The sequence below is a fragment of the Coccomyxa subellipsoidea genome (assembly GCF_000258705.1).
Source record: "Coccomyxa subellipsoidea C-169, whole genome shotgun sequence".
Taxonomy (NCBI): domain Eukaryota; kingdom Viridiplantae; phylum Chlorophyta; class Trebouxiophyceae; family Coccomyxaceae; genus Coccomyxa; species Coccomyxa subellipsoidea.
The window spans coordinates 320,483-338,822 of NW_005178017.1; the positions used below are offsets into that span (position 1 = coordinate 320,483).

Sequence of the window (18,340 nt, forward strand, 5' to 3'; positions counted from 1 at the left end):
TGTCACGATGCCCTTCGGTGCAATGAATTCAAAATTTGAATTTCAAATCACGACGCAGATTCGCAGCTGGGAGTGCCGGACCCGCAAGCCTGTGATACAGTATCCAGGAGCCCAATTGTTGATAGTTTCGGTTGTACACACATTTGCTCACATGCACGCAGACATCAGATGCGCAACTGGTGCCAGTCAGCGTACCTTCAACTCATTTTCTCATCTTGGAAGTTGAGTGTCGGGCGTTCAACGTTATGCAACAAAACCTGCACTGTCAAGGCACTGTCACTATCACTGCCACACTCCTTTCCCACTCATATATGCTTTACATTCCTTCTCTGTCGCACTCCTCTGCCCATTGTTCTGCTTTCCAAATTCATGCATCTCATTGAGTCAACAGGAGTAACGAATCAATTATAGGTGGCCATAGGCGCAGTCGCCTTTGACATGCATGCGTGTGCACAATCCTTGCTCTGCCAAAAGCTGTCATGCTATAAAATTGCCACTCGGTGCCAGTGGACTCTGTTCTTGCTGTCAAGCAGTGCTCTTTCCGAGTTTTCTCACAAGATCACCAGCAAGGCAGTGGTGCAAGGGATGTGTACCCTGTCGGGATCATTTTTTTGCTGCCTGTAATTATAACACCAGGGTGGGCTATTTACTCACAGTCTTGTGTCACTCGTATAGCTTCCTACAAGTCACAATTGCCCCCACGCGCATTGTGAGGAGGTTTCTCTCGTCGGGAAGCTACCAGCCCTTGATTGTATTGCACTCGAGTGGCCGCCACTGTGGCAGTGTCAGAGGCCATGCACTGCATCCTCTGCGGGATGATGCAATGGTATGCCCAAATGTTATGTAATCCCGTAGCTTTTCTAGAAACCGCCGATTTCGTCTGCTGCTCAAGCTTTCAGTGGCAACGGAAGATGTTACCGGTGTGCAGGCCCACCCGTATTCCTAGTCGAGCTTGGGAGACGCGCAGCCAGATTCGCCACTGGTACCTACACGCTTGCTGCCTCCACCCAGAGATGCAGCTGCAGCCTTCACCGCAGTGGCCGTGTTTCCCTGGCTGGCAGGAGAGCCAGGGGCAGCGGCGGAGTTTTTGGCCCGGGAGAGGCCCAGCTCGGCCAGCATGCTCTTGTTGCGCGCGATATTGTCGGCACGCTGCCGCTCAAATTCATTCAGAGGCTGTGCCGGCAGGCTGGGTGCGGGCGAGGCGGTTGCTCGACTGGCCCTTTTCTGCACCACATGAAATCAGCATCAGGGTCTGGTCTGAACGGGTCTTGCACTTACCAGTTGATTCTGCAAGGAGGCCCAGTCAGAGTCAGTGGAACACCAAGGCATAGTAAAGAGACATTCATCATTGGGCAGAACCACCAGGGTTGCCAATTTAGGACACAGCAACGCCAGGGGAACATTTGCACGTGCATGTACTTGCTGGCTAGTATCTTGGCCACTTGTCAGGCAGAGGGGAAGGGTTCGAGGGCATGGCAATATGTACATTGCCAAGTTTGGGGGCCTTTTAAGGGGGCCAAACGGGGGAGATGAATGGATTTACCTCTTTCATATAGGTCGCCTTGTGCAGCTTGCAATCGTTGTCGATGCGCTGCGCCTGTTCTGGCCAGGAGGAGGGGTCAGTCTCCGCGCGTACCTGCCGCCAGAGTATGAGCAGGCCGTGAGCTGGACTGACTTCAAATTGCATCACCCACCAAACCAGGCAATGTTAAAGTTGCAAAGTCAGAAGGGAACGCACTGACTGACACGACAAAGTACTACTTTGAATGGACCAGGCCGAATAAAAGCTTCTCGGCCTTGACGTCGGCTACTCTGCCCTAGTGCCGATTAAGCTTAACGAAGACTCAACTTTGATGGACTGCCTTCCCAGCTTGATCAGATCTTGATATGGTCTAGACCGAACACAGGCGCATGCACATGCAAACAAGATTTCACATGCTTTCCACCGAGTGTGTTCTTTGTCTGATCACATCCGCTTGAGTGTGACCCAGTGCAGATTGAGCAGGTGCGCTGAACTTACAAGCTGATTCGGCGCCCACAGCGCTACTATCTCCACATCGCCGTCATCATAGGACACAGTGTGGCGCTGCCTCAAGGGGTCAAATGCAGTTATGTATCCAGTGTAGAATGCCTCGTCCAGTGGCCACCAGACGGACACGCGCGCCCCCATTGCGGCCTCTCCAAAGATGGCGATCTGTAAACACAGCAAACATTCCCTTTACACGCTTCACGATGTCTGAAATCGCAGAGATACTCATTACTACAGGCATCATGGGCCAGCCTAAGGAAATTTCAAACCTGACACATGGCAACAGCTGAGAGACAAGGCCCCCATAAGAAATTGTGTTGAGCCCATGGTCTGAGCCATCCTGGACTGACGGCACCCTTCATCGAGGCCTCTGGGTGACTAACCCTTGAGTCACCTGGCAACTTGAAGCCTGCATGCTTTCAAAGTCTAATGGACTGGATCGTATAGCTCAGGGCCAATGTGATTTGTGCCGGCGCTCTTGCCCAAAGAATAGAGGTGGCAAGGGCGATGCAGGGGAGGGGACGGCAGCAGACCTGGGCGCCGGAGTGGCCGGCAGCTGCGGCGGCTGCGGCGCGGTTGACCAGGCAGCGGCGCGCGGACCCTTGTGTTGCCGTGCACGCCTCGCAGCGGCCGCAGCGCACGCGCAGATTTGCCGCAGCCGCGCGCGTCGCCGCCAGAGCCGCCAGTGCCGCCTCATGCGGGCCCTTTTCTGGAGCCTCGTCCCCTTTGGCCGCTGCCGCGATCACCCCTGCCAGCCCCTTGGCCTCCTGCCCACAACAAATTGGGAGTTTGCCAAAATTTTGGATGTCTTTTCTTGCACCAACATACGTAGATGTCAAATATTATCCGTATCACACAGTAGCGCAAGGATGATCCCAAGTATTTGGCACCAGCACAAGATTCTCACTCTGCCTGTTCATGTTAGGATTGCCAAAGCGGTTATAACTTCTAAGCATACAGCACGCACGCCATGCTCATGAACATGCAGGGGCGCATGCGGCAGCTCAGCTCGAAGGAATATGCACCTCCACGGCTCGATTGAAGAGGCCAGCGCGCGCCATCTTTTTGGCAGCAATCAACTCGTTGCCCTCGCCCACCTTCTCCAGAATGTGGCGCTGGAAGGGCAGCAGCTGCGCGGGCGACACCCACATGCAGCTCCGCTCCCCAAACAGCACCACCAAAACCTGCAGATTTAAAAAAAACCAGACCCTGTCAGAAAGTGGAAGGAGAATCCCTTAGGTCAAGGGGTCAATCTAATAGCATTGAAGTTTGCAAAGTCCGAAGCCTGACCGTCTTCAGGGGTCGAATCCAATCAGTTGCTGGACATGCATGTTCGTGAGCCTTCGAGGAGGAAATCAACCGCCACGGCTGAGGTCTATGAGTGCACACACAGAGCAATTTGCAATTGGATCTCAGCCCGCGCCTTGCGCTTGCCAGGCAGAGTTGTGTCGCGCAAGGCAGGCAAGCGCGGCGGCTCGGATCCGAATCCAACGGCCGTCAGGCCAGGTTCTGCAGGCTCCAGCTTCACAGCCGCATTCTCCACGATGGCGCTCCCGATGCGCATTGGCGGCGGCGGCGGCTGGCCGGAGGGCTTGTATATGCTCGCCCGGTACTCCGCGCTGGTGAGTGCTGCAAGCACAGTCGCTCAGAGCGGCAGCATGCGGTGCGCGCAGATCTGCTCTAGATGTGCTCAAGGCACATCACCTTAAAAGTCTGCTCAAGGTTGCCATCAATATCATGATTTCAAAATTCCTCAAGGAGACCGGACCAGCCACAAAGACGGCCTCTGAAAGAAACAAACCTACTGGGCACTTTATCGTACGCCTGTACAGGCCACAAGCTTACTATTTATTATTAAGTTAGAAACTCCAATGTCAAATTCGAGCCAACCTTTTGAAGCTTCTGAGAGTAGGGAGAGGGCTCATGAGCCTCATGAGGGAGCTGATCAGGGAGAGGCTGACCGCACCTGCACTTGCCAGAGGGGGGATGGTGCGGGTGGGCGGCATGTGGAAGGGGTCCAGCGCCTCGCCTGGCCACCAAACACCGGCCGGGGTGCGCGCCCACACCAGCACGCCGAGTGTGGCTGCGTCCGGCGTGTACCCTGGCAAGCGAGTGATGCGCACCGCCTGCCAAATGTGCACGATCCTATCTCAGGATTTTTCCTCAGGTACGGTGTGGAATCTGAAAACATGAATTACTGTGAAGCAAAGAATCACAGCCCAAAGCTTTGACCTTAAGGGTGCACTTGGGAGCTCACACTGGGCCAATTTCTGGTCCAATTACTGCCCTAAATCTTTTGAAATTCTCACAGTGGTGTGGCCAGATATTGCCTGACCTCGGTCTCCTAAGCATGCTCCTGGGGCCTGCCTCATTAGGACATGCAAGCTACAGCGCTCAGAACCATGGACTGCTCAATGATCGGCCTGATCCTGCCTCGGACCAAACCAATGTGCATACATAGCACGGTATGGATGGAGGTGACACTTTTATTAGTATTATTATTACACGCTGTTCCTGCCAAGTGGGAAGGTGCGTCCTGCAGACAAGCTGCAATTAAGGCTTTTCATAATCCTACCCCTTGTTGGACTCGCCAGATCCAAGCAAGACCCAATCAACCGTGGGCACGGTGCTCAGTATTTATATCGCCCCCCGCCAGCCGGAGCCCCTTAGAGGTGACACTTATAGGGTTTAAAAGCTGTGTTGGCCCCTCAGGACTTCGCACCTCCTGATTGAGTGCAGCACCGCACTGCTGCGCTCGTTTGACGACTTCTTCCATATTAAAGCCCTGCAGTGCACACCACAAATCTTTGTTTAATTGCCGCACAGGCTTGCAATACAAGCGCTCCACGCATTCTACTCCCATTCGAGCTTGCCGGATGCATCACTGGCTCTTCTGATCATTAGAAACGTGCATGCTGGCCTTCTTCCCGGCATGGTTCTAAAGTTGAACTCTTTGGCGGTGCTGGGCACATGCCTAGAGCAAAATACCACAGAAAAATTTAGAAACCCTGATATTATGCCCGGGGCGGGAACAAGGAGACGAAGGTCGAGCATGCCAAAGGAATGCATGACGTTGCCACTGCCGATGTATGCTAAACCCAAGCCCCCTAAGCAGGAAAAAAATTCAAGCTCAATTGGGTCTCCAAATTTTAAAAAGATACCGTAATGGTTGAAACAGGTTTGGTAGAATGCTGCTCTCTGGCGAGCGCAGCGCGACCTGTTCACGCAGGCGGGCGAAGTAGGTTGTGAGGGCCTCCTTCTCCGGCGCCTTGCCCACGCTGGTGATGAAGTCGCCCAGGAGAGTGAGCGGCGTCAGGATGGGTGCCTCGCCGACGCCCTCGGCGGCAAACCTGCTCCCGACCCCAGAAGGCGGTGACAGACAGTTGTATCTGTGAGGCAATGCCTCTCAAGCATGCCAACATTGCATGTTGCTGCAGTGAAAACCAAAATGAAATCAAACACATATGCTCTGATGAAGCCTAGGGCGTGATGATGGAGACACAGATCAAGCATACCAGTTGCATACAGGCACAGATTTATTGACCCCATATGCAAGTTGGTGCAGACATCCTGAATTCTTTTTGCTTAGGCCTCAGAAAGAAGGTCTGCGCACAAGCATGACACATGCTCACTGGTGCCTTCCACCATGATCATAATCTTGGAACTGCAAACTGCCAAGCTTAAAGTGACAAATATGCTGCCAGCTGTTGGAGCACCATCACAAACCAACAGAGAACTGTCTCTCTTGCTGCTGATTTGCTCAGACGAGCAGGAGCACCATTCTCCTCTCTGATGCCACAGTGAAGCCAGGAGGCAGGGTCGCACCGGCCCAGCCCGCGGATGTACCAGGCGGCGCGCGGCCAGGCAGTCTTGGCGTCCATGTGAAGGGCGGAGGGGCCCGCTGCCGTCACCTGCGCCTTCTTGGATGTCTGCACCACCCTGCCAGAGTCAGCGTGAAGCACAGCAGTGGCAGCTGGCAGCAGTGAGGCATCGCTGCCTCTCAGAGACAGATAAGGCGTTGTGTTTGCCAGTAACCATGCTTAGGGAGCTGCTTGTACTTGTGAGACGAGCGATGGTCAGCACTGTGCCACCAGCGTCCTGGTGTCAGGCTTCAAGCAGATTGCATTCAGGCCATCACGGTCATGACACCGCCATTACGTCATGTGATGTAAGGGTGACGTCACCTGGCGCATGATATTGAACTGAAAGTAACCCAGTCTTGGCTGTGACTCCTTTTGAACCTTCTCTTCCTCAGGCGCCCTGTCCTCAACCTCCATGACTGCAACCTTCTCCATGCGCCCTGGTGGCGCTGAATCCGCCTTTTCAGGGCCTGCCTCAGGCAGAGCAGACCCCGGTCCCCCCACTCCCCCCTCCTTGCCTGCTCACAAACAAAACAAATAAATTACGGGGAGTGCGCTTGGCAAAATTGCCGAAAGACTTTCTGCTCGTGACTAATGAGCAATCACCATCTTTTTCAGGGGTCAGACAATTCTGCAAGGACGTGCCTGGTGGACGTCCATATCAAGTCCACATCAAGTATTGAGCTCACACCTCGAGCCACCACTTTATCCAGCAAGTAAACCTGTTTTTCGCACCTGAATCCTCCTGCTGAGCATCCATCTCGTACAGGTCCTCGGCAGGCACGTAGATGTCAGTGTCATCTATCTCCCACTCGAATTGGGCTGCGCGGCGCTTCCGCTGGACTCCTGTCATACACCCTACCTCTCGGTGGTCTGCACCTTCACTGAAACTTTTATATGCATGGCTTGATTTCAGCGCCTTTCTCTGATGTAAACTGGCGCCAGGCAAGCAAGACCCGCTCAGGCACCATGCCAGTCACTATGAAAAGTGAACTTTGGATGAAGGCCGCCTCAGGTGCACGCGCTGTCATGACACGCTGATCAGGCAAGCATGGCCTGCTCGAGCACCATCCCTGTCACAAGAAAATGAGAATCTTGGGTTAAGGCTGCCAGGGATGCATCCAGGGAGGCATATGCTTCAAGGGCTGAGGACATGATCACCTAGAGGAGCGGCGGTCTGTGGTGCCATGATCTTGCGGTCTTTCGCCCCCAAGTGATACTTGTGGCGGTGGGGGTTGGCAAGCCGATCTCCCAGCCACGCCGCGACTGGAACGGACACCGCGTTGCCCAGCAGGGCCCAACGGTGCGACTGCGACACACAGTGCATGTCAACATGCATTCACCACATTTGGGCATCAGCTTTGACTTTTACATTTAAGTTACATTCATGGTTGCCACCACTGTGCAGATTTGCATGCATGCACTCTGTTCTCTGTTTTTAGATTCAGTATTAGCTGCTTGTTAGGGGTGCGATGTTTGATAGCCTCTTGGAAAGAATGTGCACATTTCAGGCACTCAGCGAGGAGCACACCAGGTTTGATTCTGTAATCCAATTCGAAATCATGATTGTCACAACTGTGCAGACTCGGATTTGCATGCATGCACTCAGCTCTCTTATTAAAAGATGCAGTGTCGGCTGCTCCTAAGGGCTGTGATGTTCGGCTTCAGCAGGGGGAGGGAAATAAGGAGATAGCGCGCTGCTCACCTCTCGGCGCTCCACCTCTGTCTCCTTGAGGGTCGGGTTCCCATGGAGGGCAACGCCCGGGGGGCGTACGGGGAAGCAGGGCAGCGTGTACCCCTCGTCAAAGCCCTGCCCATTTCAACAGCACACAAATCATCATGCATGTTGCACGTCGGCATATACCTGGTCCTTCATCAGCCTCAGCATGCAGATGAGTCGTCTGAGACGAGCCAAAATGTCTCTTTCTGCTCTCGGGAGACTCTGCAAACATGTGGATGCTTCAGGGGTGTTTGAGTGCTGCACCTGCAGCCTCTCGGCGTCCTCTGTGCGCAGGGCTCCCAGCTGGCCAGTCTTGAGCAGGAGGCAGATTCGCCCATTTCCCGTCTTGAAGGTCGGCACGACATCCACGCCCGGCCCACTCCTGATCACCAAAGCACAACATTCCATTTAATTAAGAAATTTGACATGGTGTCCCCATGGCCTCTCATCACTGCTCATTCAACAGACAGAAAATCAAATCTGAGTCTTTATTTCGAAATCGTTACGGCATTTGTGCACCATTTGGTCAGAACACATTTTGAGGACCATATATATGGCCGAATATACGGTCATACGGTATTAACATATACGGAATACGGTCAAAAACGGCCTATTTCGGCCCAAAACACCGAATATACGACCGAATATTCACCGTATGCCGAATGGCCGAATCCTTATGGTGCAACTATGCGTGACGGCATGAATGATCCTTGTATGGCAGCGTTGTCAAGAGTCCACGTCAGTGGGCGAGTGCGCGCACTGGGCATTGGCGAGGTCCAGAGCGTAGGTGCAGTCCGGGGCGTCGGCGGGGCCGTCGGGGCCATGCACCTGGTGGCACAGGTAGCAAGGCTTCCCACTGAAGAGCTGGAGGCAGGCGCCCTTGCACACGACGCCCTGCGCCAGCAGAAAACAATAATCGCCCACCATGCTGCCAGCAGTGGTTCTTGAAGCAGGCCTGCTTCATCACTGATCAGGCCAGAGTCATAATCAGGCCACAGTCGGAGACTTCAAAGCTCTGAACCAGCATGTACCGTGTGGACTCTTCTGTTGGCCCATATAATTTGGTAGGAACAGGATGTGGCACAGTGGGTATCACGGATATAGGTTCTGCTGCCGCTCTCTCACCTGGCTGAGCAACACATCGCGGGCGTCTCCATGTAGAGATGCCAGCACAAAGACCCGCTTGCGGCGGTGCGGCGCGCCAAAACCTGCCGGCACCATGCAACCATGTGCCTTAGGGGAAATTAAAGTCAGTCAGTCAGTCAGTCAGTCGGTTACATCAATTCCAGCCACCTCAGGCTGATCAGATGTCTGACTGTGATCGTCAGACTCTGACTCTGAGATTCAGCGCCCAGCATCACATCCAAACAGCCTGACACAAATTTGGTAACCCCAAAGTAATGCATGTAGATGCCTGCAGCTCAGCTACTAGCTATTACTGATCAACCCTGGTGCGTGTTATGTTGACAGAAGCCTGTCATGCCAACTTGGCAAGGCACATCTATTCTGTGAATCATTCGCCGGTTCATCCCATCATGGCATGCCCCATAGGCATGTTGAAGGTGAAACAGAAGAACACAATTCTCTGGCCTTCATTGACAAGATGCCCTGTAGGTGGGGCAAACTATTACATGACATCCAAGGCAGGGATGCATGCTGGCTCGGTCGGGGGCAATGAGTCACTCTGACTTCTGGATTTTTCTGAAGACAAGAACTGGGAGAAGTTTCATACTGCACCAGAGAGTGACAACTCAGCACAGATCTGATCTGCATCAAGTGGACAGATGCAAGCAGGTGACAGGGTGTCCAAGATCCACACTTGCTGTGTTGATGATGCGATGCGCCCAGCTGGCATAGCCAAGGCGCTCAAACTGCTCTACGATATACTCGATCACAGGCGGCTGCCCATTGATCCGGTCCAGAAGGCCCTCCACCTGCACAAGGATACTGAACCCCTTCATCAGTCCTTGCAGAGCGTACAGATTCCCTCAAATTCTCTCATGCTGGTGCTTGCAAGCATGTTGCAGCTATCATGGCATCCATGCATCACGGAGGCAACTGCAGCGGTCTGAATCTTGGCATGCTGGCAATTTCGGTGAAAAGAGAGCTAGTGATGTGGAGTAATGTTTTTAAAGTCTGCGTGGAGTGCGCACATTCTCGAGCAGCACCCACGGAACGCCCCTGTTCTCCTTCAGAGCCGCCTCGAGCAGCCGGAAGACATGCCGGACAAGGCCAGTATTCTGCATGGCCAGCACAAGGCTCTGTCAGTGGTACAATGATTGAGCTGGCCTTCCAAGAGTGTGCACGTCCGACGCTGTACAAGTGTCGTGAGAGGAGAGGCAAGGCATTGGAGGGGCAGCTTGCAGCACCTCCCCATCTAAACCCTTTCTTTTCCCCGCTCGGCTGACATCGATACATGGAAATCCAGCCGCCAATATCTCGGTCTCCTGTGTTCGTAAACGTTGTCAGAAGCCCATGGCCACAGTCTGACATCATCTAAGAACTCTGCATTGACACTACCACGTAGTAAGTACTCACACAATACGCTGAGGGAGCTCGTTCGTCAGCTTGCCTGAGGAAGTGCAGCAAGGGAGCCCACGTCGGGCACCAAGAGCTTCCCAGGGAACCTTTGCTTCAGGACCTGATTACAGTTCGATCAATTTTCAGAACATTTGAAATATATTTACTAAGGTATTCAGGGTATCGCAGACGAAAAAGGAGTCCTAACACTGCACGTCAACATGATGTCAAGGTACAAGGTCCAGGACCGAGATCCATGCAAACGCTGATAGATTGTCGGCGCACGGTAATACTTACCTGCTGGGCTCCTGGATCGATTTCGCATTGCATGATGATAGAATGGCCAGCCTGCGAGTAACGACTAGTTTGTCGGGCCAGCCCATCCTTTCGGAACAGCCGTGACCCAACGCTTGAGAAGTATACTAAGCGATTACGGGTGATGGAATGCACACCCTGTATGTAGTTCAAGAGCTTTATTTTTGCAAGATAGCATGACTTCCTACCTGCTCCAGGCCAATGTCCAAACCCCCGGCTCCCGTGAAGAGGGATGCCACCTTCATATTGCCTACTGGTAAATCTCTCCCTCTATTACTACTGTATTTTCGCTCACTAAGACAATTTCAAGTGATTTTCAGCTTCAAATATTTTTCTTTCATTTGATGATGTCGTCTCTCATCATCCAAGAGATGTCTCATCTAAGAAGTTGCTGCCGATACGCTTGCGACAGCACATTTCGAGGATTTTTGGAGAAAATCTCTCCAAGCAGAAACCTGAAAGATCGTGGCGACGAAATGGCGAGGATTAATCTTGAAGGTATCTCGAGTACAGATAGAGAATTCAAGTACGAGGCTTTTTGGGGGGGTACCACCGGCATTCGGCGGTACCGGCCAGATTTGGCCCAGCCAGGTGCCTGACACCGCTTAGTGTGAAAGCCTTTCGCTGAAAGCGATTCGCTGGCGCCCCAGCAGCCTTTCCTGGAGCACCAGCAGCCGTTGCTACGCCAGCTGCCGTCACCCCGCAAGATGTTGTCGCCGCAGCCGTCTACAAGAAGGCTGTCAAGCAACTAAAGAGTATGTGGCAAACTCTTGGCAGAGTTCTATCGTTCTATACTCAAGCAGTTCAGTGTTATCTATGCACTCTGCTGACTGCTGCAATCCGTGTTGCAGGGGCAACATGCGCAGCTCTTGTTGCAGCGCACGAAGAAGCTGATGTCTCGAGCAACTACCAGAAAGCCGTAGCAGCACACGGTATGCTTGTTTACAGCCGACTGTCTTTTGTTACAAGCCCTTCTGCTTGTTCTCTAGACGGAACAAGACCACAAGGTTGACAGTACTTTTGACCTCTGGCAGGCCAGTTAGCAGCTTTGGCAGGTGTGCCAGCACAGCTAGCGGCACTGCAGGTGCAGCTGGCACCCTTTCTGGGCCTGCCAGGACAGCTGGCAGCGATGCAGCAGGAGCTGGGGGGCCTGCCAGGACAGCTGGCAGCGATGCAGCAGGAACTGGCAGCGATGCGGCAGCAGCAGCAGCAGCAGCACAGGAACTCACTGCTGCGCCTGGTCAACAACCATGCAACATGGGGGGTTGATTCGCTGGTCGTGCTCCACAAGGAGCAAGCTGGAGGGCTGCAACCCCTGGGTGCGCAGCCTGCTGTGCAGCCTGCTGGCGATTACCCGGCCACTTCCAGCCAGCTTGGCGCGCTGATGCACGCCCAGCTGGATGCTCTGGCGAACTTCTACGATGAGGACTTTGGCAGGGGTCCTGCAGCGGCACAGGCTGGTCCGGTCACCCGAATCGAGCAGCGACGTCACTTGTTTGCGTTGTGGGTTGGCGCCCCGCACTGAGTTTGGACCAAAGTACCAGTCAGATGCGGCATTACGGCTACTGCCATAGGTAACAAAGCGAGCACCAGAAGGGCCACTTGCTGGCTGGCAGATTTGATGCCATACGTGGCTATGCGGCAGAAGATTTAGGGCAGTCAGCGCAATTGCCTGACCTGCGCATGCTCTGTCATGCGCGCACGTGCGCATCCCAACTTGAAAGGATGCATGTGGCCACAAACCCTTGTACAAAATGTTGACTGATGAAGATATTGCTGCGTGCTACTGTTGGCCTTGTACTGGTACCGCTCTGAGGGGTTTCATGTAACGGGCCCTTTTACACTGTGTAGAAGAGCTTGAGTTGAGCAGCAACTTGAACCTACATTCTTCAGAAGAATGAAGGGTATCAGATGCTCTGCCAATCTCTGGGTAATCACCGTTATTACATGTGCTTGACGGGCGCAAAAAGGGTGGTTGTGATGGGTTAAGCTAGCCAAGCCTTGGCCAGAAGCTAGCAAGGGCACTAAGGGTAGCGAAGTGCAAGCACCTGTGTTTGCCTGTGATAGACCATTCTAGTATGCTGTGCATGTAACACACACTGGTGACACAACAATGGCAGGCAAACATTCCAATAAATTGCAAGGCGTCACCCACAATTTGCAAGACTTGCTTATTCAAACCTCAAATGAAGACATTCACACAGGCGCCATGACCAGCAGTGCAGGACTTTGGAAAAGGGAGCAGCAACACCCTAATGTACAAGCTTGCTCTGAGATTATACAGTACAGCCCTACATGTGTGCGGTAATTCCAAGTGTACTCAAGATCAGCATCATGCCATCTGTACAACATAAGCAACGAGTCTTGTCCATTTGAGCATTAGATCCGGAAGCATCTGCTCTACAATGTACCATCCATGCGTGTCAGCTGCCACTGTTCAATTGAGAGTGGCTTTCTTGTGCAGCAAATAACTCCACAGCGCCGTGCCAGCACTGTGACAGCACTAAATCACGCAGCCCCTGCGCTCTTGTACTGGTAGTCTGGGAGCGCTGCCCCAAGCCACCTGCAAAGTCAGTGGATTTCAGGGTCAAATAACCAATGGATTGCTGCAGCAGGACTAGATCCCCCTCAGAGTCTGACAGGTGCAGGGGTGTGCTGTGCATCTGACAGACGGAAGCAGTGTTTGCTCATCAAAAATATCTTACGTCGCCAAGAAATTGCTGTTGTCACCTACCATGCCACCGTTCTGCCAGTGCAATTGCACAGTGAGTGCGTCAGCAGAATCAAGCAGATTGCATGTTGCCCAGCCGCAGGGCCCCAGAGTACTACTTGTCAACAAGCACATTTGGGTCTGGGCGTGTCCTTACTTCTTGGCAGATTGCACAATCTGCTCGTCCGACGGCCCAGTGGACTTGTTGGACTCGCGGTCCAGGGATGCCTGCGTTCACAACCCTTCTCAGCATCAACACCCTCTGTGCTGAGAGATTGCCCTGCATCCTGACACTGCAGAAAGGAGGGCTGGCTCAACTACTCGCATGAAGAAACCCACATCTTTGTTCCTCAAAGCATTTCCAATACTCAAGAAAGATGACTGCTGGTCAAAGGCAGAGCCCTGAGCGCCTATCCGTCCCAGAGACTGTCTGCTCTGTGCAAGCTGTCTCTTCCGGTTGCATCGCTGCATTACACCTATTCTTAAAATGGGTTGAATGCAGACAGCAGTACTGCACCTGGATCCACTGGAGCAGCCTGTTCAGGCCGTTGCTGCTCGCCAGGTCCAAGATGTCAAACCCCCGGTGCGCTTTGAGCACGAGAAGGGCACGCCTCAAGAAAGGGGTCGTGACGGTCTCGGCATAGCTGTAACGCCCACCCAGGAAATAGGTGCCCCCCTCCCTGCTGCCTGATGCGGTGATGAACTTGTCTAGCACCTAAGCAACGCACACATCACACTATCAGCATGGCTGGCACAACAGCTGTAGCAAACGTGCGGAGCATAAGGTCCTGCACGTGACTCTGACTGGTCGAGCAGGCAATTCTAGCCAGAGAGACAGAGCGATCTTGAAGTATTGGGAGCTCTGCCCCTGCAGAACGAGGCCCGCACGCCAGATGCAAGGGATATGAGCAGGGGAATCGGATAGGTGCACACCGTGAGATTGTGCTCCAGTGCTCTGCCCAAGGTGTTGACCTCCTCCTCGCTTGTGGCGCTCAGCATCTTGTATATGTACGATGAAAACTGCAGCAAACACACTTTAATCATGACAAGTCAGCTAGTGACCCGTGTTGCTAGACGGCCTCAGGTAAGGGAGATGGCTCCAGTCTCGCATCAGATCCAGGTATTTATCTCACAGAAGGATTGTAATGGGCGCCGGCATGCAGAAGCATTGGACATCAGGTGTATTGAGCAGGATCAAGTTGCTCACCTTGTTGGTGAAAAGTTCCACAAACAGCTTGACCTGCACCGCAAAGTAGCCTCATCTCAGCATCTTCTTACGCGACTAAATATTCCTCTCCAGCAACACAGGTACCTGGATTGGATTGACCGGTCGATCCAGGAAATAGTTTTGGTCCCTAGATGTTCATGCCGCTCAAGGAAACAGCTGCAACACTAATCTGCATGTGTAGAAGCCCAAGGTTCTCACAGCGTGACATTAAGAAGTATAGGACACGTTTAGGTTATTTGCCTGACCTGGGCAAGCTGGACGGGGTCCTTGGGAAGCAGCCCTTTCTTGCCACCATACTTAGCATCCAGGTACTCCACAATTACCAATGACTCTGTCAATTTGGTGTCTCCATCTGTCAATCAGGTCCCACAGTATGTCATGAATGGCCCTGTGTGCTGACACTCTGGAAGCAAGAGCCGATACATGTCTGATCATGAGCCTTCCTCATGGTGTCATCATGAAACTGCGATGCTCTCATCAAGGAAGGCACCAAGAAGCGCGCGTATTATAAGATTGGGTTCCAGCATGGTGCGCACCAACAATGGTTGGTACTTTGGCTGGGTCTTCTGTATTCTGCACAATGCTTGCATACAGGACCTTGAAGTCTTCAGCTTTGTTGGTTGCGTCAATGAGTGTAGTTGTATACGCCAGTCCCAGCTCCTCCAAAGCTATCCAAGCTCGCTGGGCATATGGACAACTACATCCCAACAGCATTGTCGAAATTCACACAGGGCATGCTGATGACACAACTGATCTGAGATCGGTCTGCTTGCAATAGTAACTGCGATTTCATGTGGACTGGAGCACTCACATGCCCGGAGCTGGCAGGATGTCATAAAAGTGGACGGGATCTTTGGTGGCTGACGGAGACATTGTCCTTTTCGATACAGCAAGAGCTAATGCCGGTCGGAATTGAAGCAAAATTCTTGTCAGAACCAAGATTCTCGCTTTCGGCTGCCAAAGGTCAAAGAGGTAAAAATTTTGTCTTTAACATTCTATTATGTCTTGGAAGTCCAAGCTTACGAGAGGGTCAGCGCTCATGGAAGCTCGAAATATCTCACATGCGCGCTTGCTCATCGCACGTGCGGAGATTGTTTCTGACAACAGAGGCGCAGACCATCACAACTTGGGCAAAGGCGGTTGAAAATTTCCTCCTTAAGTCCCTCAGGTAGCCCATGTATATTTGCAGGAGGTGGATCAACGTCCTTACCCAGAGTAGCGTTGATGCCTAACTGTTGTTCGCAGCTCTCTCAGCCAGCCTTATTGTGCTTCTCGAAAGTAAGGAGTACTGCAGGCTTGGCATTTAGAAGATCCGCAGAGGGATGCCAGAGGTCAAGGTGGAGCACAGTGAAAGGTACAAAGCAGGTCACTTCTTGCTTTGTGCCCTTACCCTGTAGCTTTTTGCAACACTTATATAACAAGGTGATGTTATTGCAGTGTGCTGTGGAGGGAGTTTTGAGGACGGGCTCATCCGTCTGAAGTTGGCAATCCCCTATCACTGTAACTTCGGCCAGCATCTATGCATCGTGGGATCGACAGAGAGCCTGGGTGGCTGGAACATCGATCAGGGTGTACCCATGGAATGGTCTGACGGGGATCTGTGGAGCGCTGACTTTGACCTCCCTCTACAGTGCGACCCAAGTCTTGCTGCACAGTATTGCCGCTAAACCCTGTTGCTGATACTTAGTTTGGCCCCAGTCATTTCTTTCTTCACTTTAAGATGTGTTGTGCAGGCTTGGGACGGAACTAGAGTACAAGTATGTGGTGCGGAGCGAAGATGGATCTGTTTATTGGAAGCCTGGGTGCAACCTCTGCATACGGATCCCTGTCAGCGATGCAGAGCGCTGGTCCCCGGGCTGTATTGCTGTCAGGGATGCTTGGGATGATTCATCCAGATACATAGAGGTGTGCAGGCTTCACCCCCAAGATGAATAAGATCTACAACACTTGCTCTCACCACTTTAAAGCTCTTCTTGTTTCAGGCTGGCGACCATGATTCCGTGCCCCCACTTCTGTGCTTAGGAGGTGCTGACTCCTTGTGTCTGTCTGATTCCAGCAGGTTGGTGTAAGGGAGGCAGGTAATGAGGAGGAGTTGGTCTCCCTGTCAATGGAGCGAGCGATGAGGGAGCTTGACTCTGTCATTACCCATGCCTTTGGCATGCAGGTGGTTGTCTCTCGCAACGGTTGATCCCAACTGTCCCCACGCAGTGCAGCAGTACTCCTTGTCTGCATCATGCTGTGTCTATGAAGGCTGGAGATGAGTGAGCCAGTTTATCTAGACGCCCCTCTGTCTGTCCTCGCCCAGGATCTTCAGCGGATGGTATGGGCGCAGGAAAATGATTTGGATCCTTTCTCGCCGGAGCTGCTGGCAGCGGATCGAGCGGTGGCGGCTGCAGCTCGGCACGCCATTGCTCTTAGAAAGGCCCTGAAGGTGCGGTGCCTCCGCACGGTGGTGGCCCATGTTTCGTGCTGGAGTCCACATGCGGGTTGTCTTGCAGTCCAGACGGCACAATCACAAGCGCTAGTGGGCCGTCGGCAGCATGGAGAATGTCCCTGATGAAAATTTCCATCTCAATGAATTGAGACGGCCACGGCAAGATGCATGCTGCATCAGCTGCGCTATGCCTTGCCTTGCTCAGCATGCCGCAGTGCACTGCGTTCTCTGTGCTGATCTGAAGATTGGCAAGGTGCAGCTCATCCTTGCTGGTGTTTACAGGGGACGTCAGCACCGTTGAAGTCTCTCAAGCCCACAGAAGGAGAAGGCGCTGGAGAACCTTCAGATGTGCGTGATGGAAATTAGCTCAAGTGCCTCCTCCTGTATGAGCTGACTCAGCTGAGTGTACTGCCTCAGCGCTGGGATGCAGCTCTGCATGTGGGAGCTCACTGTGTCTCGTCGAATGACACTGACACGCTGTACACTTTGAAACCTCCAGTGGGTGCGAGTGATGTGACATCAACCTCACCATTGATGAATGTACTATCTGCTTGCTCGATGCTATGATTATACAGGGTGCCTTCGTTCAAATTAGCGCCTCAGCAAGATTGGATGTCAGTACTTGTGCATGTCTGCCAGTTATTCTGTAATTGTTGCTTTGCAGATTACAGACTATTAAAATTATGAGCGCTTTGCACAGCTACTGGAAGTGCCATTTACATGATATTGCAGATGCAGACAGTGGTACTGATATCAGGACAGATGCTAGCATCAAATTAACCAGATTCATCAACCAAATCTCTGCCATTTTTCAGGGCCAGAGCCGCAGCATCGCTCTCACAATTTTCACCATAAGTGCACACATTGTGGCACACGTGTTTGAGACGTAGGCATCAATCTGCCATGCATATTGAGCAAGCTGCATTGTTAGATCATTTCAAAGCCGAGACGCCCATGCCAGGCACAGTGGCAATATAGCAGTGCCGCATGCGCACGTGCCGGCCGCCCCAAGGTCATCCATGATGGCCCGGCGACCAGTACCGTCATGAAGCCTCTTTGAAAGCATGTCTCATGTGAACGGCAAAAAAACCGAAAAAAATGTCAGTTGTGAAGGAATCACAGCTGCCATAAAGAAAGTACACCAAAAAGGGCAAAAAAGTCAAACATGATTATTTGCGACTTCCCGGGATCGAACCAGGGACCTTTAGATCTTCAGTCTAACGCTCTCCCAACTGAGCTAAAGTCGCTTGATGTGATGGCAATTGGTCAATTTCTACCATATATGTACCTCTGACCGGCGCCCTCATCGACATACCAAATTGCTTCCACGTGGCCAGCAGGATAAGGCGGTTGATCTTTGGCAAGGGCTACGGATATTGCTGCTTCAAAAGTTGTAAATACATCGTCTTTTGCATTGTCATTGTTTCAGTGCAGTTGCCCAGGATGGTTGCCAACAGTCTCAATATGCAGACTGCATTTGTTGCTGCACCATCCAAGGCCTGCTCACAAACTCGTGGAATTGCA

The 18,340-nt window shown here is 52.6% G+C and overlaps 4 protein-coding genes and 1 non-coding gene across 5 annotated transcripts; 2 read left to right on the plus strand and 3 right to left on the minus strand.

Annotated features, from left to right (window-relative positions):
• Positions 1–613: 613 nt before the first annotated feature.
• COCSUDRAFT_49374 (hypothetical protein) lies at positions 614–10,689 on the minus strand (the record flags this gene model as incomplete). Its single annotated transcript, XM_005642654.1, has 20 exons — positions 614–1,224; positions 1,544–1,636; positions 2,021–2,194; positions 2,563–2,796; positions 3,055–3,213; positions 3,417–3,658; positions 3,996–4,155; positions 4,752–4,814; positions 5,247–5,379; positions 5,855–5,958; positions 6,271–6,407; positions 6,625–6,735; positions 7,051–7,198; positions 7,595–7,699; positions 7,874–7,991; positions 8,370–8,503; positions 8,735–8,817; positions 9,429–9,543; positions 9,763–9,849; positions 10,633–10,689. 20 exons carry the CDS (start codon positions 10,687–10,689, stop codon positions 943–945), a joined length of 2,739 nt encoding a protein of 912 aa, XP_005642711.1. The 3' UTR covers positions 614–942.
• A 231-nt stretch (positions 10,690–10,920) lies between these two features.
• Positions 10,921–11,969, plus strand: COCSUDRAFT_60541 (hypothetical protein; the record flags this gene model as incomplete). Its single annotated transcript, XM_005642655.1, has 3 exons — positions 10,921–11,035; positions 11,296–11,376; positions 11,479–11,969. The coding sequence occupies 3 exons, from the start codon at positions 10,921–10,923 to the stop codon at positions 11,967–11,969; spliced, it is 687 nt and encodes a 228-aa protein (XP_005642712.1).
• Positions 11,970–12,952: 983 nt separating this feature from the next.
• On the minus strand, positions 12,953–15,096 carry COCSUDRAFT_45583 (glutathione S-transferase; the record flags this gene model as incomplete). The annotated part of the gene is made up of 7 exons (XM_005642656.1): positions 12,953–13,007; positions 13,312–13,382; positions 13,672–13,869; positions 14,088–14,174; positions 14,362–14,394; positions 14,628–14,734; positions 14,919–15,096. 7 exons carry the CDS (start codon positions 15,094–15,096, stop codon positions 12,953–12,955), a joined length of 729 nt encoding a protein of 242 aa, XP_005642713.1.
• Positions 15,097–15,513: 417 nt separating this feature from the next.
• On the plus strand, positions 15,514–17,611 carry COCSUDRAFT_26448 (starch-binding domain-like protein). Its single transcript, XM_005642657.1, has 6 exons — positions 15,514–15,736; positions 15,820–16,012; positions 16,116–16,287; positions 16,442–16,546; positions 16,715–16,813; positions 17,099–17,611. The coding sequence occupies exons 1-6, from the start codon at positions 15,607–15,609 to the stop codon at positions 17,180–17,182; spliced, it is 783 nt and encodes a 260-aa protein (XP_005642714.1). The 5' UTR covers positions 15,514–15,606; the 3' UTR covers positions 17,183–17,611.
• Positions 17,612–17,990: 379 nt separating this feature from the next.
• Positions 17,991–18,063, minus strand: COCSUDRAFT_t79. The gene has a single exon. It is a non-coding gene; the product is annotated as a tRNA-Phe (tRNA).
• Positions 18,064–18,340: the final 277 nt, after the last annotated feature.